The sequence below is a fragment of the Phyllobates terribilis genome, unplaced genomic scaffold (assembly GCF_046119375.1).
Source record: "Phyllobates terribilis strain yellow unplaced genomic scaffold, ASM4611937v1 Scaffold_36__1_contigs__length_13169755, whole genome shotgun sequence".
NCBI lineage: Eukaryota > Metazoa > Chordata > Amphibia > Anura > Dendrobatidae > Phyllobates > Phyllobates terribilis.
In genome coordinates, this window is record NW_027362796.1 from 1203383 (window position 1) to 1225056 (window position 21674).

At 42.0% G+C, this 21674-nt stretch overlaps 1 protein-coding gene across 1 annotated transcript in view; it reads left to right on the forward strand.

The window, feature by feature from the left end:
- The window catches only part of LOC141182766 (uncharacterized), a 40128-nt gene extending 24059 nt beyond the window's left edge, over nucleotides 1-16069 (forward strand). The window contains exon 10 of the mRNA XM_073660869.1: nucleotides 7996-16069. Coding sequence (XP_073516970.1) covers nucleotides 7996-10187 — 2192 coding nt within the window. The 3' untranslated portion in view covers nucleotides 10188-16069. The remainder of the gene's footprint in view (nucleotides 1-7995) is intronic.
- Nucleotides 16070-21674: the final 5605 nt, after the last annotated feature.

The window sequence follows — 21674 nt, forward strand, 5'->3', positions numbered from 1 at the left end:
GGATGTGCGTGGTAATCTTCAGGAGGCTAACAAAAAATCTAAGAGGTACTTTGATAGGAAACGGCAAGAGGTTTTGTTTGCTGTTGGTGACATGGTTTGGTTGTCCTCTAAGAATCTGCGATTGAGGATTCCTTCTAAAAAATTGGGTCCCAAGTTCGTAGGGCCCTTTAAGGTGCTTCAGATAGTTAACCAATCTGCTGTTAGGCTGGAGGTTCCTACGTCCTGGAGGATTAATCCGGTGTTTCATGTTTCTCTGTTGAAAAAAGCTGATGTGTCGGATGGTGACGCCTCTGCCACTGTTCCTCCGGTGGTGGAGGACGGGGAATATGAAATGTCCCGCATCCTAAATTCTAGACGGTATAGGGGGAGTTTGCAGTATCTCGTCGCTTGGAAGGGTTTCGGACCTGAGGATAACTCATGGGTGAGGGCGGATGATGTTTCTGCTTCCAGACTTGTCCGAGCGTTTCACAGGAGGTTTCCTGGTAAGCCTGGGCCTAGGGGATCCGGAGGATCCTCTTAGAAGAGGGGGTACTGTTACAACTCTCCTGTTAGTTTTTTTTTAGTTTGCTGGTCACATGACCAGTTTTACCTATTTAATCCGGCTCCGCCCTCCTGGCATTGCTGGACTTCATTGTATTTACTACTGTTGAGCTAGCTTGGTGCTCTGTTGCCGTTCTCTGTTAGTTTTGCTAGGTCTTCTGACCTCTATGCTTTTTGTTGAGTGTTTGTCTTTGACTGCTACGATTTCTGCTAGGAGGTGACCAACTTATCCCAGTCCCTAGTTCTTGTAGGGATCCCTCCCTCACATCTATAGGTCTTCGTTCAGACTAGCCGAGGACTTTAGCGGGTCTGATCGCAGGATCAGGTTCCCCGTTACATCGTAGGGATCTAGTTTAGTTCTATTGTAGGGACAGATCTCCTGTCTTTCCTTAGTTTCTGTAGCAGATCATAACACTATCCAAGACAAAATCTGCTCTCGCTCTTGTGGCTTCCACACACGTTTACGTTCCAGACTGGGAACTTTTTCCAGGAACATTGTGGATGCATCAAGCTTCTTCTGACCTGACACAGACTGAGTGCCTTCTCACGCACCACTGACAACACCACGTCCACATCCCTTAACAACAGGCTTTTTTGGCATTTTGGGTTTTGTTGATAGATTTTCAGATGTTGATGGCACAAGCCAAGCTAGCTGTCAAAGGCACAGCCAAAATAATGAGTCAACCATGACACAGCCAATAGGACTAATTTTTACAAATCCTATGTACATTGTGCAGTGGACAAACCAGGACAGCATTCCTACTCCAGCCTAACTACTATTTGTGATTGGAGGCCCTTGGGATGGTGGCTTCCTGCGTCAACCATGACTTAGCCAATAGGCCTAATTTTCACAAACACTATGCACATTGTGCAGTGGACAAATCTGGAATGTACAGTAGTCCTACCAAACTAATATTTGTCATTGGAGGCCCTTGTCACAGGTTGTGCCACATTGTGAGATAGGGAATACATATTCAATAGAAATTTACACTGACTGTTGATGACCCACTGATGGCCCTCTGAAAACTTAAACTGAGGATCACAACTACTACAATACTCCATCGTAGATAATGTTTGTCAAGGGAGGCCCTTGTCATGGAATCTTCCTGCACCTATGACACAGCCCCCAGCCCCAGAAGTAATTTTTGGAAATACGATGCACATTCTACTGGACCATGTAGTACAGTATCAAGAAGTCTTCTCCTGCTATATAAGCTGGGGAATATTGACAATGAAAATCTCTAAGCCAATCTCTAAGAAGCTTCACCAACCCATCCTGGAGGGGGGGCACCATAAATACTTTGTCCAGTGACTTGCACAAGTGATATATTTGAGCTCGTCATCGAGTTGACTAGTGCAGTTTCATTTTTCCGGTTCACTGAGTTCAGCCATACCTGAGGATCGCAGGCCGCACTCACTGCTACTTTCTAGTACTCCATGTATCTTGCCCATTTTCTCTATAGTCTCTGCCCTTAAATTAGTTAAATAATAGTGAGGGCCCTACAGTATGAATAAGTGAGGGCACTCTCAAGTGTACACAAGAGGCACCTCCAAAATTTCTAGAGGAGGGCACTTCAAAATGTTTGTTACTGGGCCACACAAGGGCTCTCACAAAACTCAGCTTTCCTGCTTACTGCAGGCAATCTGAACATTTGAATTTAGGGCTCGAGTCTCACATGGTGGTGGAGGAGGAGGGTCAAGCCCAATGCTACAATGAGCATATTGTAAACTGCTATGGAATATGTATTCCACTATCTGAGTGTAAGTGATGAAGGGACCGCCCAAATGTCTAAGTAATAGCTGTCCATCCAAAACGCATGTTACAGAGCCACCTGAGGCCTCTCAGGTCAAAGATCTACATACATACCAGTACTTTCTAACTGTGCTTGTAAAGTGCTGGGGAACTAAAAATGATGTATGACAGACGGACCTACAAAATGTATAAGTCAGGGCCCTCCCAATTGTAAAAGGCGAAAAAAAGCCACAACAGTATGTGTGAACAAACGCTAAGGCTGTGTGCCCATGATGCATTTTTCAAGCGTTTACGCTGCGGAATTTCCGCAGCGTAAATGCTTGGGAAATGCTTGGTAAACCTTCCCCCATGGTCTCCAATGCAATTCCGCACTTTCAATACCCATGCTGTGGATTTTTCCGCAGCGTTTATGCTGCGCTCAAAAATCCGCAGCATGGCCATTAATTTTGCAGAAGCGCTGCGTTTTCGCCACCATTTACTTGCATTAGAACGCGCCAATTCCGCAAGACTGCATCTGTACTTGCGTAATTGGCGCGTTCTAATGTGCGGATGGTACCCGGGTGTGGAGGAGAGGATAGTCTCCTCCACACCCAGGTACCATAAAAAAAAAGAATAAAATAAAGATTATATTCACCTTCCGACGGCCCCCAGACTCCTTCTCTTCGCTTGCCGACAGATCGCGCAGGACTGAAGGACCTGCGCTGACGTCATAGTCATGTGACGGCAGGTCTTTCAGTACAGTGTACCTGCGATCTGCCGGCACTCAGCACAGGAGCGCAACAAGTCTCGGGGGCCATCGGAAGGTAAGTATAGGTTTATTTTTTTATTTTTAACCATTCTCTCGGGTCACAATATATAAATCCATACCGTTTGCATGGATTTATATAGTGTGACCTAGTTGTCACAAGCACTTTCCAAGTGATGCTAATCGCTTGGAAAGCGCTTGTCAACCCGCATGCGGAAATGCCAGTGAAGAACGCTTCATTTCCGCATGTCCCTGGCAGGAAAACGCATGTACAATGCGCATGCGTTTTTTTCTGCCAGGGAGATGCAGAAATGCTCATGAAAAAATCCTGAGCATTTCTGCATCCTGGGCACATAGCCTAAAAGGGGTATTTTTTGGTTTTTCTGATTTATTTAGCCTTATATACAAGTGATTGTGCAGGAAAAACTGTTTCTTAACCTTTTTTGGCCTGTTATATGCAATTTAGGTTAGGTTTGGTAGTTGTTCTTGTGTGTCTGTAAAAGTGGCGTAACACCGCGACAAACTTATTCCCTGAAACCATTTGTGAGTCTGAAATGCATGCAGGCACATTCTCCAGGCTCTTCCCATTCTGTTTCATCACTTCCCCATCCATTTCAGCCTTTTCCTTAGGCCCCCAGACCTCTTTGTAGGGTCCAGCAGAAAATTACTCGCATTTCCTATTGACTTACATTGTACTCGCTATTCGGAACGAATACGCGATTATTACAAAGTACTATATATATAGCAAGTATAGCGATTACGAATATTACGGTACTCGCTCATCACTAGTAAACACTAAATGCAGAGAAGTCACAGATTCTTCTCGGTCACCGGCTGTGGCTGCTTTATCGGTGGTGTAGTCCAGCCATATCACAATCGTGTGATCACCATTTTACCTCTAGACCACAACATTCTCCTTCACCCAAAACTGTTCCAATGATTTTGGGCATTGCAACCCTTTTCTATAGAACTTACAATCTGGAGGATCCACCTACCCCCTGGGATTAGGAGACGCTGTCCATTACCTGCCCAGATCTGTAAACTAAAAAGCCAAATGACAGCGTATGAAGAATGTGCTGACAAGTGAGAAAATCAGTTGAAGAAAAATATTATGATGGGCCTCTAAGAGAAAGCGGAGGGTAATGATGGTGTTGGCTTCCTAGAATCCTGATATCTTATTGGATGAATCTACCTTCTCTCCCCTCTGCGTTGCTGAATGTGCTCATATGGTCCCTACAAGACCAGGTCCAGTCTTTCTGGCCAAACTTCACTTTTATGATCGACAACATTAAATGTGCAGTGAGGCCAAGTGTGAATTTCTGTACAATAACAGCAAAGTTTCCCTTTATCCTGACTTTTCAATTTCTTTTAAAACCAACTAACTTCAAACAGGATTGCGATAAACTAAACAGAAAACATTACACCTGCGCCATGATATATCTCTAAGCTAAACTTAAGACTCCTCAGCTCTGCACTATTATAAAAAGTTCTCTTTAAATGTGTAATATTTCTTCTTGAAACTCATCTGACAGAAAATATTGTCCCTTACGATAGTTTAGATTGCCAAGAGCCACCGAGCCCCATACTCCAATTACCCCAGAGAGGTTTCACCACTAGTTACTCACTACTTACTGATGGAGACTGTTGAGTTTGATCATTTCAGTAGATGTGTTATTGTCTATACTCACAGTTTTGACTATAGTAGTTAGTGCCCAAAATACTCTGATTTAACCCCTTCCTGCTGCCAGTTTTGTGTTCCTATCTGGACCCATTTTTCAAATCTGACGTGTGTCACTTTATATGATGATAACTTTGGAATTCTTCACAAAGGATAATGGGAAACAAATGGATCTTACAAACTATTTACCAACTTCTCTTGAATCCGACAATCCCCTATATACGGTTGTACACTACTGTCTGGGCACATGGCAGGTTAAGAAGGGAAGGAGCGACATTTAGCTATTTGAATGCAGATCTTGCTGGGATAGTGTGCAGACACAATGTATTGGGGACACTGTTCATGGTCACCTGGCAGCTCAAAAGATGGCCACCACAAACAGGCTTGGCACTATCTACTCCATTTTCCAGATCCCAGGGTTTGCCTTGCTCATCACCATTTAACCCCTCTACATGGATTTGGACTTAGACAGAGACCCCTAGGCTTGAGCCACGGTGTTACCTGGTGTACTATTAAGTGAGATGGGAAGAAGAATAGTCAGATAGCCGGGTCACAACATGGAGGTCAATGAAAATAGAAAATCACACGAGTAGTCAGTAAACGGGCCGAGGTCACAACAGAAACAAATACACAAGCCGGGAGCTGAGCACAGAGGACTGAACCAGAGGAGAACAAGGCTGTATCTGGCAGCTCTCGGCAATATGCACAAAAAGCAAAGCCACACTAAGAAGAATTAAAATTCCCCCAATATTCAAGAAAAAATAGAGCAAAAAAGGGCAGCAGTGTTTACCTGCCCAGATGTTCAGAACTAAATGCACTACCAGGGTGCAGTATACCCACATAAAGATGGCGGCTACACAGGTGCAAAATACTGATGAGACAATCACTCACAACCAACCTACAATCACTCACAACCAACCTACAATCACTCACAACCTACCATTTCATGAAGGAGTGACTGCTTAGTATTTGAATTACTCACAAAAAGGTTTGTATAGGGCGGTGTTCACACTTGGGTAGTGCACAGTATCGGCTTACAGCCTATTAGTTACGCCCATACTATTAGATTAGGCGGGCTGCCTGGTACTATCCATATATTATATATATATGTATTTTTGCACTTTTTTATTCCAGGGTGCAGCCAGGCCCATCAGTGCGGGCATTGTAAACTGGGGTGTCTGTTCTCATGGGGTGCACTTGGATAGTACCGGGCAGGCCGCCTAATCTAATAGTATGGCCGTAACTAATAGGCTGTAAGTCGGATACTGTGCACTATCCAAGTGTGAACAGCTCCATATACAAGCCTTTTTGTGTGCAATTCAAATACTACGCAGTCACCCCCTCCATGAAATGGTAGGTTGTAAGTGATTGTCTCATCAGTATTTTGCACCTGTGTAGCCGCCATCTTTATGTGGGTTTGCTGCATCCTGGTAGTGCATTTAGTTCTGAAGATCTGGGCAGGTAAACACTGCTGCCCCATTTAGCTGTGTTTTAGCTTTTGGCAATATGCTTTGAGCTTTAGTAGGGTGCGGTGCTTTCCAATTGGCTGAAGCAGGGAGCAGATTACTCCAGCTGGACTGCACACACATCCATACTGCCAGACTGGATAATACTACTGGTCCCAGGCACCCTAATCTTACTGGCTGCGCAGAGCCTGCGCTGCCCAGAGCTTCTGGTTCTGACGTCTCCTCCATCACCAGCGCCGCCTGCAGGATGAATAAGGTGGCTCCTGGTGAGAGAAGCAGACGTCGCAGGAGCAGATCCCAGAGGAGATGGGACACACCATTTATAGAAGCCCTAATGTGACCAAAATGCAGAAAACCAGAACAGAAATCCCCATAAAGTGACTCCATTTTGGAAATTATAACCCTCAGTGAAATAATCTATAGGAGTAGTGACTATTTTGATTCCACAGGCACTTTCTGGAAATTAGCATGCAGTGGATGATGGAGAGTGAAAATTAGGGTGAGATTTGACTTTGGGAGAGTGGATATTGCTGGATTGGTTTATGGAAGCCATGTTGCTTTTCAAAAGCCTTTGAGCCACTATAAATGTGGAAACCTCTGGTTTTCCACTGACAGATGATGGACCTGAGTGGGGACTTGTTTTTTGTGAGATTAGTAGAAGTTTTTATTGGTATTATTTTCGCCTACATAACATTGTTTGGTGGCTTTTTATTCCATATTAGGGAGGCAGAATTAACAAACAGTTGGACACCACGCTCTACTGGTTCATCCTATGAGGTTTTCTGTTAGATTGTGAACTGTTATTGTCTTGGTGAATAATGACGGCTAACATAGGGCAAAATAAAAAAAAAATCACAGAAAAAGATACAGCCTTACCAACACCAAATCATATAACAAATGCACTAGCAGGATGCCGCAGACCCCCATGATAAAGGTGGGGGCAGCGCAGGTGCAAAATACTGATGGAGCAACCACTCACAAACCTACCAATTCATGGAGGGGGTGGTTGCCTAGTATTAAAGATGCACACAGATGAAGCTTGCATAGGACACCAGTCACACAGGTAGGTGTGATGCACAGTGTCTGGCTTAGCCTAATGATGCCCATACTATTAGATCAGGAAGGCTGCCCAGCACTATATAAGTGCACCCCACATAGACAGACACCCCAGTACACCCAACCAACACTAAAATGCTAATGCATTTGTTATCTGATTTGGTGTTGGTAAGGCTGATTTTTTTCTGTGATGTTTTCTTTTATTAAATAATGATACTTTTACATAAAGTGCATTTTTACGGATAGTTTAAGTAGAAATATTCAACAATATAAATTTTAAGCATATGTTATTCATAAATAATAATTGGTTTTATTCTTGGCAGATGTAAATTGCCTCTACAGAGAAAAAGAGGACTTGAACTCTATAGCGCCACCTATTGGAAGCAGAAATCTTCTAGTCACAATCAACCCTTTAACGAGTCGTGCAATATGACTTAGGATAAAAGCCAAATCAGAATCTCAATTTGCAGACGCGGAGTTTCGGGCTGTTGGCCCTCGTCAGTGCAAAGTATGAGAACTGATTTGGCTAGGTGAGAGGCTCTGGACTGAGGTCTAAGGGGTAACCTTTCTCCTTGTAGAGAGTAACTAGTGATGTTGCCCATACTATTAGATCAGGAGGGCTGCCTAGCACTATATAAGTGCACCCCACATAGACAGACACTCCAGTACACCCAAGAAACACAAAAATGCTAATGCATTTGTTATCTGATTTGTTGTTAGTAAGGCTGATTTTTTTTCTTGGTTTTATTCTTGGCAGATGACTGTACCAGGAGATCAGAGGAACAGCTGACATCTTCAATTTTTAAATCAGATGACCTTGAGATCACACAGGATACAATTGAAGTGAATGCCATTACTCCAGATTTACCATCATCCCTTCACAGCAAAGATCAATCATCTGATACTTTGAAACAGGTCCTGTCTTCTGATTCATTACCAAACACTAAGGAAAATCAAAGTCACAAAATAAGCATTAAAAAACAAACTGCTCCTAAAGCAAAGAAGCCATTTTTCTGTTCAGAATATGGAAATAGTTTTTTCCTTGAAAAGTCTTTTTTTAAACATCAAAACATTCACACAGCAGAGAATAGATTTTTTTGTTTCAAGTGTGGGAAATGTTTTAACCAGAAATCAAATCTTGTTAATCATCAGAGAAGTCACAAGCAGAAGAAGCCATTTTCTTGTTCAGAATGTGGAAAATATTTTACAGATAATTCAAGTTTAGTTAGACATCAGAGAACTCACACAGGGGAGAAGCCTTTTTCATGCTCAGAATGTGGGAAATGTTTTAAACAGAAAGTGCATCTTGATAACCATCAGACAACTCACAGAGGAGAGAAGTCTTTTTCCTGTTCAAAATGTGGAAAATGTTTTAGCCAGAAATCAGATTTGGTTAAGCACAAGAGAACTCACACAGAGGAGAAGTTTTTTTCCTGTTCAGAATGTGGGAAATGTTTTAGCCGGAAAACAGATTTGGTTATACACCAGAGAATTCACACAGGGGAGAAGCCTTTTTCCTGTTCAGAATGTGGGAAATGTTTTGGCCAGAAATCAGATTTGGTTAATCACCGGAGAACTCACACAGGGGAGAAGCCTTTTTTCTGTTCAGAATGTGGAAAATGTTTTGGCCAAAAATCTGATTTGGTTAGGCACCAGAGAAATCACACAGGGGAGAAGCCTTTTTCCTGTTCAGAATGTGGGAAATGTTTTGGCCAGAAATCAGATTTGGTTAATCACTGGAGAACTCACACAGGGGAGAAGCCTTTTTTCTGTTCAGAATGTGGAAAATGTTTTGGCCAGAAATCAGATTTGGTTAGGCACCAGAGAAATCACACAGGGGAGAAGCCTTTTTCCTGTTCAGAATGTGGGAAATGTTTTAAACAGAAAGTGCATCTTGATAACCATCAGACAATTCACACAGGAGAGAAGCTATTTTCTTGTTCAGATTGTGGAAAATATTTCACACTGAAGTCAAGTTTTATCAGACATTATATAACTCACACAGGGCAGAAGCCTTTTTCCTGTTCAGAATGTGGGAAATGTTTTGGCCAGAAATCAGATTTGGTTAATCACTGGAGAACTCACACAGGGGAGAAGCCTTTTTTCTGTTCAGAATGTGGAAAATGTTTTGGCCAGAAATCAGATTTGGTTAGGCACCAGAGAACTCACACAGGTGAGAACCCTTTTTCCTGTTCAGAATGTGGGAAATGTTTTAAACAGAAAGTGCATCTTGATAACCATCAGACAATTCACACAGGAGAGAAGCCATTTTCTTGTTCAGATTGTGGAAAATATTTCACATTGAAGTCAAGTTTTATCAGACATTATATAACTCACACAGGGGAGAAGCCTTTTTCCTGTTCAGAATGTGGGAAATGTTTTTTCCAGAAAGCGCATCTTGATAGACATCAGAGAACTCATACAGGGGAGAAGCCTTTTTCCTGTTCAGAATGTGAGAAATGTTTTAACCAGAAATCAGATTTGGTTGATCACCAGAGAACTCATACAGGGGAGAAGCCTTTTTTCTGTTCAGAATGTGGAAAATGTTTTAGCCGGAAATCAGATTTGGTTAATCACCAGAGAACTCACACGGGGGAGAAACCTTTTTCCTGTTCAGAATGTGGAAAATGTTTTAGCCGGAAATCAGTTTTGGTTGAGCACAAGAGAACTCACACAGGGGAGAAGCCTTTTTCCTGTTCAGAATGTGAGAAATGTTTTAACCAGAAATCAGATTTGGTTGAGCACCAGAGAACTCACACAGGGGAGAAGCCTTTTTGCTGTTCAGAATGTGGAAAATGTTTTAGCTGGAAATCAGATTTGGTTATACACCAGAGAACTCATACAGGGGAGAAGCCTTTTTCCTGTTCAGAATGGGGAAAATGTTTTAGCCAGAAATCAGGTTTTGTTACGCACAACAGAACTCACACAGGGGAAAAGCCTTTTTGCTGATCAGAATGTGGGAAATGTTTTAGCCGGAAATCAGATTTGGTTAAGCACCAGAGAACTCATACAGGGAAGAAACCTTTTTCCTCTTCTGAATGTGAGAAATGTTTTACACGGAAATCAAGTCTTAACAAACTTCAGAGAAGTCACACAGGGGAGAAGCCTTTTTCATTTTTAACTGAAAATTGTATCTTCTTATAGGGGTTGTCCACTATTAGGACAACTATTTCTCATTCCTCATGTTTGGCCTTGATAAAATAAAAACACTCATACACAGCTCCCGTTCTGGCGCTGTTCCATTGGTGTCACAACACGCGTTCCCGGGGCTCACATAAGGTTGTTACATCACACAATCCTGCTCCCAATCAATGCCGCCTTTGGACGTATTGAACATCAACAGGAGGGACATGGCATGGACATAGCACTGAGAGAACGCACACACTGAGAGCACTCTCTTCAGACCGTGTTCCTGGGGGAATTATAAACAGCCTCAAACATGACTTCCGATATGGGAAAGAAAGAAGAGATCCGAGGTTAGTCTGAGGTTCTCCACCTCCGTCAGCATGTCTGACATGCAGTGTTTCTTATTGAAAGTCTTATCTTCCTGCTCCGGAGCCATTACTGCCTCATCTCAGCTTGGAAAAGGAAGCAGTCTTAACCCTCATGATGCTAGACAGCTCAGGTCTGTAAGTCCTGCACCAGTTTCTCTCAATATGTAGGCCTCACAAGAAAACAGCTCCACAAATCTCCCTCTACTCTCACCGAAGCCCCCATGCTGAGCAGTGCTTGCTTCACAGGGAAATTTACTCCCCACCCTGAGCCAAAGGGGATTCTGATATGGGGAACGCTATAATTGATTTTTTATTTCATATTTTGCGTCTATCCCTACTAAACAATAGATGGAGCAATATATACAAACGCTGGAGACCACATAAAAAACTGAAATACATTCCCTCACTTCTAGCCTATCACAGCTTACTGACAAGGTACAGAGATTAGAGGCTGATGTCGTACAAGTTAGAGGCCATCATAATGCTCAGAAACTAACACTGGATCTTCACAGCCAGTAAATAAACCATCTGTTTAATATGGTTGATGATCAAGAAAATCACAATAATATCTGGATAAGGTGTATATCTGAAAGCATCAATACACAAGAGATCATGACAACACTATAGACATTATTTAATAATATCCTTGGTGACCCTATTGATAAGGCTGAAGACTGACAGGGCGCACCGTACATTAGACAATCATGGCCCAGATCCTGAGCGTCCAAGGGACATTATCTGTCACATACATTTTTGTCCTGGTGATTTCAATGAACAAAGCATACAATTGCTCACAGATCTATCCTGAATGACACTTGCTAAAAGAAGGGTATTGAAACCACTACTTGATGCTGTATGGGAAAATGGCCTGATGTACTCCTGTGGTACCTTTCCAGCTGCAAGTCCGAAAAAATTGAGCATTGTATACTTTTAAAGATCCAAGCGACATGAGACCATTCTGTGATGTCCTGGATATTACCAGAAGTATTATTATTATTTATTATTATTGCGCCATGGCGCTTTACATGTGAAAAAGGGGTACACATACAAGAACAATTACAATAATCTTGAACAAAACGTGACGGAATCCATATATCTGACAGGCCCCCTGCTCCACCATTGTCACAGAGCGTTCCAGCACATCTTAGAAGGCGTTCAGTTGATAAGGATTCCCCAGACGGGAATGGAACCTGCCAGTCAAAAGAGCTCCTGAAATGAATCTTGTCTTCCCTGATGAGAGACAGTTTGCAGATGCTTACTTATTTCTTTAAGCATATAATTAGATATATCTAAATAGAGTTTTAGGTGCCACTCTTCCACTATACAGAATGTTTCAGTTCATATATTAGACCGGCATATAAGTTGATGTCACATTATTTTACTGTAATATCAGGCTGTATTACTTTGCTTGCTATATATTCCATGGTTCCCCCTAATAGGAACCCTAGGACTGAAGGTTTGACTTGCGCTTCTAACGACAACCCCCAGTTTGGGACTTGCATTGGGATCTGCTTGTTTCGCAATTTCCTACTTTTTTTGATTTATTCATAATCTATACTTCTTAGACACTGAGAGGTAGACGTTACTATCTACCGTCTATACTTCCTCTTTGCTCTTAAATCTTTCTCTCCTTCCCTCCTCCTTTTTTCATATAATAAGGCACAACTCAAAACTTGTTCATTGAATGTCAGGGGACTTAATGGGGTTGTCCACTACTTTGACATTGAAGTCTTATCCATAGGATAGGGCATCAATGTACTGTATGATTGGCCGGGGTCCCGAACCCCCGCGGACCAGCTGTTATCGGTGCCGGCGGCAGCAGCTGCCGGCGGGAAGTCCTTACCTGCGGTGCTTGGCCGTCAAGTTGTAGTGGCCGCCACTTGTAACTGCACATCCGCCTCCCATTCAATTGAATGGAAGGCGAATGTGCAGTACCCTGCGGCGGCCACTACAGATCTACTACTTTCTATTCCAGACATAGATCGAGATCTTAACAAACACATACCTCCCCTCCATGTCAGACCGTGTTTCTACAATAGTATGCGGCAGTGATCACTGTCAGTTGACTTTGGCAAACTTCTATCTCCGTAATTGTGACCTAATTAAGACATGCCGTCAATTCTTAAACAAACTAAAACATTTTGTGGAGGACCTTACCATCATTGGAGGTGACTTTAATATTTTCTTGGATCCTTCTTTAGATGCATCCCTGGGCCAGAGTCAGGAATCTAAATCACTCAAAAGCTTTGCTAAACATGCTCTGGTCTTTCCAACTGGTCGATGTATGGAGGATACTACATCCAGAAGTAAAGGATTATTCGTATTATTCTCCTTTACATAATACATATAGCCGTAGAGACTTTTCATTAATTAGCCATCACTTGCTTACATGGCAACCTACATCTCAGATAGGAACTGCTGTATGGTCAGATCATGCTCCTGTATATTGTAATCTGACTATACCTGACTCCACCAAGGCTTCAGCTGTCGGAACTCAAATGCTAATCTGCTGAAAGACTCACTCTGTGTCTCAGACCTTCTTGAGACTATAGAGTCCTTCAAATATATGAGCATGATGAAACTGCCTTACCATTTCAATTGGAAGCACTCACATGCGTCCTCAGAGGGATACTAATAAACATGGATCCAGGTTAAAAAGAGAGAGCAACTAAAGTCTCCCATTTGCTTGAGCGGATTGATCGCCTTAACAAACAACATAAACGATCTGCTTCCCTCCAGGTATATGCAGACCTGCTTAACTCTAGAAAGGAGTTAAGATGGTTTCATGGATGGGGTACTTGCAAATATTATGTAATTTCAGGGCACCTACTTATGGAAGGAACCAAGTGGAAGCTTCCATTCTCGGTACTAGATTTAGGGCCTCCTCAAGAAAATCACTTAAAATGTCCTACACTAAAGTTAATATTAAAGGTGTGGGATAGGGGTAAAAATATTCTGGGAATTGGAAAATACACAAACTGTTCTACTTTATGGCCCAACTATAACTTACCAGAGCTACAGAAACTAAAAGATGTTAGTGAGTGGGAGGATAGGGGTATATGCATCATGGGTATGTCAGAAGTGACAGACAGTCGCCCTGTAGTTGGTTGCAGAAGATCTCTTCATTTGGCATTACAGACACCTTCTTAGATGTCTCACTCTAGGACCCAGTGGCTACCTCCCTCTAGCTAATTGACACCCAGGCTGGGTGTTTAAATACTGACTATTGCTAGAGGGAGGGGCCACTGATATTCACATGACCCCTTGTGAAGGCTTGGAGCTGGTGCAGTCTGCTTGCTTCCTCCTGGAGCTGAGAGGACGTGTTGCAATCTCTCTGAAGTCGACTCAAACTAAGCTAATTCCCCCGTGTCTGTCTCTCCTTGCTGTCTTTAGTGTTTAGTGGGAACTGACTAGCGCTCATTCCCCCCTTCCCTATACAGGGCCAAGAGCTAGGGAAATACAGATTTTAGGCTCGCGATTGGTGAAAAACCAATATAGGGATGTCAGTGGAGACAGGGTGATATCAGATCAGCCTAGGAGGTCTCCACTCCCCCCTTTCCCTAGAGTCTGGGCTCCCTTTGCCCCTTCCCTTTGTGTTGCACTAAGTCTTTCCCACACCTTGCGTGACAATATGTTTGGTATCACAACTCTTGAGGGATGGATTTTTCAAGAGTTTTGAACAAATAAAGGCAGATTTTAACCTTCCACATAGGAAGTTTTATCAATATCTGCAAACATGTCATGCATATAGCACACAACTTAGGATAAACGTCATACTGATTTATAGATATCACCCAATAGATACCATTTCTACAGCAGTAGATACAAAATGTCTAATATCCCTTATTTATAGGCAGTTACTGGCCCTACGTTTGGATAAATATCCTTTGAAAACTAAGACAAAAACGGAGCAGGATGTAGGTCCCATATCTGAGGAGCAATGGAGGGAAACTTTGATTTGACACTGAAACTTTCATTGTCAGAGTAACAAAGATTGTCCCAAATTCTTCTCATTCATAGGGTATATAGATCCCCAAGTATTTTTTTTTAAATTTGAATACAAACGGATGACACATGCCCTAGATGTGGTCAAAATGACGCCCACCTGATGCATATGATGTGGGAATATTGGTGACTACTGGAAGGGGGTGATCGCTCTTGTACTATCTGTATCTGGGATACAACTTCAGTTTGAACCTAAAATCTGTATCCTAGGACTCCTGGGAGAGGACGTAGACCGAGACTCCTATATGGAAATAGGTGGCTCAAGAATATTATTCCAAGCCAGAAAGTTGTTGGCACTACATTGGATAGACAATTCTCCCCCAACGATATCAGAACTAAAATCCAGGATAAATAACACTCTATGCTTGGAAAGTGGAGCTTATATAAAAAGGAACGCTCTCAAGAAATTCATACACAAATGGGAGCAATGGTTAATTACCCCAGGTATTGCTTCAGAAAACCTCAGAAATACTATAGTCCATTTCCTTACAGTAAGAGTTTTTATCCTTATATCCAAAGTGTCAGCAAATAATCATAGTCTCAGTCCACACAATTGTCCCTTCTTAGATACAGTGCCTACAAGTAGTATTCAACCCCCTGCAGATTTAGCTGGTTTGATAAGATGCAAATAAGTTAGAGCCTTCAAACTGCAAATGAGAGTAGGTTTTATGAACAGAAGCATAAATCTTACAAACCAAAAAGTTATGTTGCTCAGTTGAATTTTATTAAATTTTAAACATAAAAGTGTGGGTCAATTATTATTCAACCCCTATGTTTAATATTTTGTGGAATAACCCTTGTTTGCAATTACAGCTAATAATCGTCTTTTATAAGACCTGATCAGGCCGGCACAGGTCTGTGGAGTTATCTTGGCCCACTCCTCCATGCAGATCTCCAAGTTATCTAGGTTCTTTGGGTGTCTCATGTGGACTTTATTCTTGAGCTCCTTCCACAAGTTTTCAATTGGGTTAAGGTCAGGAGACTGACTAGGCCACTCCAACACCTTGACTTTTTCCCTATTGAACCAGGCCTTGGTTTTCTTGGCTGAGTGCTTTGAGTCGTTGTCTTGTTGGAAGATGAAATTACGACCCATCTTAAGATCCTTGATGGAGGAGCGGAGGTTCTTGGCCAAAATCTCCAGGTAGGCCGTGCTATCCATCTTCCCATGGATGCGGACCAGATGGCCAGGCCCCTTGGCAGAGAAACAGCCCCACAGCATGATGCTGCCACCACCATGCTTGACTGTAGGGATGGTATTCTTGGGGTCGTATGCAGTGCCATCCAGTCTCCAAACGTCACGTGTGTGGTTGGCACCAAAGATCTCGATCTTGGTCTCATCAGACCATAGAACCTTGAACCAGTCTGTCTCAGAGTCTTCCAAGTGATCATGAGCAAACTGTAGACGAGCCTTGACATGACGCTTTGAAAGTAAAGGTACCTTACGGGCTCGTCTGGAACGGAGACCATTGCGGTGGAGTACGTTACTTATGGTATTGACTGAAACCAATGTCCCCACTGCCATGAGATCTTCCCGGAGCTCCTTCCTTGTTGTCCTTGGGTTAGCCTTCACTCTTCGGACAAGCCTGGCCTCGGCACGGTAGGACACTTTCAAAGGCTGTCCTGGCCGTGGAAGGCTAACAGTAGTTCCATAAGCCTTCCACTTACGGATGATGCTCCCAACAGTGGAGACAGGTAGGCCCAACTCCTTGGAAAGGGTTTTGTACCCCTTGCCAGCCTTGTGACCCTCCACGATCTTGTCTCTGATGGCCTTGGAATGCTCCTTTGTCTTTCCCATGTTGACCATGTCTGAGTGCTGTTCACAAGTTTGGGGAGGGTCTTAAATAGTCAGAAAAGGCTGGCAAAAGAGATCTTTAATCCACACATGTGAAGCTCATTATTCTTGGTGCCTGAACTACTTCTTAATACTTTAGGGGGACCAAACAGAATTCTTGTGGTTCGAGGGGTTGAATAATAAATGACACTCTGAATTAACTTGTTACGTTTTAAAAAAACAAACAAAAAAAAAACAAAAACAAAATTTGCTGCAGTGCATTTCCCACTTCCAGGCTGATCTACAGTACAAATGTCACAATGCCAAGTTAATTCCGCATGTGTCAACCAGCTAAATCTGCAGGGGGTTGAATACTACTTGTAGGCACTGTATATTCTTTTTCTTTTGATGTCTCAATAGGGAAAAAAATAAGCCGTCAGGAAGTATTCAGATATTTATGTACAAATGTAAAATTACTATTCCAAAACATTGTACTATAGAGCGATATTGGGATTTATATCATTGTAAACCGGTTCTTGTATTGTTTAATTGGTTTTTCTTTCTTTTTATTGTTTTTCTCACAAAGTTTGTATGACAAAAACAAAATGTTGGTAATTCTTTGTTTTGCTCAATAAACACGATCTGGTTGGAAAAAGAAAGGAGCGAAGGTCTTTAATAGATCAAACGTATACAAAATATCAAGATCACATGTGAAGATACTCGTAGGAATTCGCAGGTAAATGTGGTTGCTCATTGACAAGGAGGTTACATCCACACGTGTAAAGGACATGCGTATCCAACATAAAACAAGCACCCGGGCAAGAAACTCATAACCCCACTGACATAGCGGAAGCATTTCATTGCTGTTATAGCTCACTATATAATATTCATGGAAAATACCACGACATGCCACCTAATATTCTTGAAACAAAAATTGACAAATATATTATGGACACTGCCGTTCCTTCCTTACAGACCCCTGAGCAGGAGATACTAGACAAAGCTTTCACTTAACAAGAGATAGGAGAGGCCAATAAATCATTCCCTATCGGGAAGAGCCCTGGGCCAGATGGATTCAATAATAGATTTTATGAGATATTTGCACCTCAGTTATTACCATTTTTAGCCAAAGTGCTCAATAATATTTCAGAAGACTCCCCTTTACCCCCCAATCACTTGAGGCTCATATAATGGTTTTATCAAAGTCTGGAAAAGGCACATGATTAAACCCTCCCTTCCCCTTCCCTCTCCTCCTCCCCCCCTGTTCCCCTCCCTTATCCATTCCTCCCACTTTCTGGTGGTGGAAGATATAAAGTTGGATAAGTATATTTTTATTATGCACCTGATGAAGGCTGTAAGCAGCCGAAACGCGTTGTGTAAACCAGTGTTTTAATAATATTTTATTTTTAAATTAATGCTCATTGAGGAAATCAAAAGAGACACCGTCCTTGATTCAGTCGTGACAACAGAAGACTGTGCTGATCCTGGTCTCCATTTCTGATTCTTCCACTGTGGGAAACTCCTAATCAGGCCAATTTTTACAATTCTGACCAGTGTCACTTTATGAGGTAATAACTCTGGAACGCTTCAATAGTTTTTTCATGACATTTTGTACTTCATGATAGATAAAAAATTTATTCGATATGACTTTCGTTTCTTTGTGAAAAAATCGTAAATTTGTCAAAAATTTGGCAAATTTAGCAAATTTCAAAATTTGAATTTTCATGCCCTTAAATCAGAGAGAGATGTCACTCAAAATAGTTAATAAATAACATTTCCCACATGTCTACTTTACATCAGCACAATTTTGGAACCAATATATTTTTTTTTATTAGGGAGCTATAAGGGTTAAAAGTTCACCAGCGATTTCACATTTTACAACAAAATTTACAAACCATTTTTTTTAGGGACCACATCAAAATGAAGTGACTTTGGGGGGCCTTTATGACAGAAAATACCCAAAAGTGACACCATTCTAAAAATTGCACCTTTCAAGGTGCTCAAAACCATATTCAAGATGTTTATTAACCCTTCAGGTGCTTCACAGGAATTTTTGGAATGTGGAAGAAAACAATGAACATTTAACTTTTTTTCACAAAAATGTTACTTTAGACCCATTTTTTTTATTTTTGCAAGGATAACAGGAAAAAATGGACCCCAAAATTTGTTGTGCAATTTCTCCTGAGTAAGTCGATACCCCATACGTGGGAGAAAACCACTGTTAGGGTATGTGCCCACGTTGCGGATTACAAGCGTTTAGCCTGCGGAATTTCGGCAGCGTAAACGCTTGTGAAACGCTTGGTAACCCGCACCCCATGGTCCCCAATGAGAAGCCGTAATTTCAATGCCCATGCTGCGGATTTTTCCGCAGCGCTTTTGATGCGCTCAAAAATCCGCGGTATGTCCATTAATTTTGCGTTTACGCATGCGGAATTGCCTTGTCAATGCAATAAAAAACGCAAGGCAATTCCGCATGTCCCAAACGCATCATAAACGTGTGTAAAACGCTTGTCAAATTACGCAAGCGTTTTTCTGGGGAAAGACATGCAGAAATGAAGCAGAAATTTTCTGCTTCATTTCTGCAACGTGGGCACATAGCCTTAGGGCGCACGGCAGGGAAGGAGCACCATTTGACTTTTTGAATGTAAAATTTGCTTGAATAATTAGTGGACACCATGTCTTGTTTGAAGAGCCCCTGATGTGCCTAAACAGTGGAAATCCCCCACAAGTGACCCCAGTTTGGAAACTAGACCCCTTAAGGATTTTATCAAGGGGTATAGTGAACATTTTGAATCCAGAGGTACAACACAGAATTTGATAACATTAGGTCATCATATTGAATAAGTTGTCATTAGTCTTGAGCGCAAGTGCTCGCTACTTGAGAGAGAGAATTGCAGTGTTCATATGTCCACCATATTAAATCAACTCCTATAAATATGACATAAGAACTATGGTATGATAAAATATAACATTTATTATCAAAATCAGATAAAATCACATAAAATGTCTTTAGAAGGAAGAGAACCACAAGAGAAGAAAGGTCAAGCTAGGGAGTATATGTAGATGAGCGTAGTTATTATTTACAGGAATGCCACACAAATGCGGTCACTTAATGAGTACTCTGCATTAAGATTTTGCAGTACAGAATAAATAAATAATTTCATAAATAAATAAATAATGATGTATGTAGAGAGAGAATGTAAAGTGCTTAGTGCATGATACCCTGCTCCACGCTACCCTGGATGTGACCAATGATATGAAATGTAATATTGTGGACATCAACAGTGATGTCACTGACAATCACACAGAATTATATGCCAGAAGTCATCAGAGCAGGTGACATACATGATTAATACTGTTTGGCATGCATGACAACAGATGAAAAGGATATCCTCGTCAAAGCCAGTGGCGAAACGCACGTTGGATCCGGTCAGCACTCAGGAGGTTAGTAATACCTATCATTATTTTACATTATTTGCCACCTTTTCATCTGTTATCATGCACTAGGCACTTTACATTCTCTCTCTACATACCTCATTATCTATTTATTTATGAAATTATTTATTTATTCTGTACTGCAAAATCTTAATGCAGAGTACTCATTAAGTGACAGCATTTGTGTGGCATTCCTGTAAATAATAACTACGCTCATCTACATATACTCCCTAGCCTGACCTTTCTTCTCTTGTGGTTCTCTTCCTTCTAAAGACATTTTATGTGATTTTATCTGATTCTGATAATAAATGTTATATTTTATGACACCATAGTTCTTATGTCGTATTTATAGAAGTTGATTGCTCGCTACTTGAGTTTGCATCGGGTACTCAGGTATGCACCAAGTATCGCGGGTGCTCGACTGACATGCTCGAGTCCCCAACCCCACGTTTCATGGTTGTTAGACACCCAAATAAAACATGCGGGGATTTTTGGGTGTCTAACAACCGTGAAGCATGCGGGGCAGAGACTCAAGCATGTCACTCAACCACCCGCTATACTCGGTGCATACCCGAGCACCCGATGCAATCTCAAGTGGCGAGCACTTGCGCTCAACACTAGTCGCCATATCGTCATTTTTTTTTTTATTTATGTTTGAAAAAATCCTAACCCCAACCCTAATACAACCCTAACCGTAACATTAACTCTAACCATATCCCTAACCCTAGCACAATCCTAACCCTAGCACAATCCTAACCCTAGCGTTTATTTTTACACCGTTCCTCGTGCAGTATAAGTGAGTAGACGACTTTATTCTTAGTGTCGGTGCGATTATAACGATACCAGATTCGGGTTTTTTATGTTTGGCAGCAGTCAAACACTAAAAGACGCTTTTTTTTGCAAAGACTTTTTATTGGTACCATTTTCGGGCAAATTACATTTTTTGATCGCTTTCTATTCCGATTTTTGGGAGGCAGAAAAAACAAAAACCAACAATTCAGGAATTGTTTTTTTTTTTTTCTTTATGCTGTTCCACGTGTGGTAAAATTAATAAGGCAGCGTTATTCTTTGGGTCAGTACGTTTACAGCGATACTACATTTACATTTTTTTTTTTATGTTTTGGCACTCAAAGGCTATATGCATACGAAGCGTTTTTACTGCGTTTCCGCTGATTTTTTTCCGCCGCAGAAACGCTATGAAAAAGCTTGTTAATAGGTCTGCCAGGTATAGCAATGGTAATCCGGACGTGCTGTGCACATGATGCGGAAATGTCCGCTCCATTACCATTACCATTGTAGTAAAAACCGCAGCATGACCATTGTTCGGGCATTTCCACCATAAATTCGCGCCCATTGACTTGCATTTAACCGCAGTAAACCCACAGGTATAATATCTACACTTGCGAATTTGCTGTGCTTCAATTAAAGCCAATGGGCGCAAATTTGCGCTGTAAACACGATGCGGGTGGTACCCGGGTCGGGAGAGGAGGACTACAACTCCTCTCATCCGACCGTCGCTCCCGCTGATAACAGCGAGAGCAGCGTGGCTGGGAGGAGAAGTAGTCTGCTCTGCCCATCCCGCATGCCCACGGTAAAAAAAAAAGTAACAATTAAAAAAAAAACCTTATACTCACCTGTCCAGCGGTCCCCGGCAGCGATCCGATGCTCCTGGCGGCCAGCGTTACACTGCGGGAACGCGCTCGCTCCCAGCAGTGTACTGAGCTGCCAGAA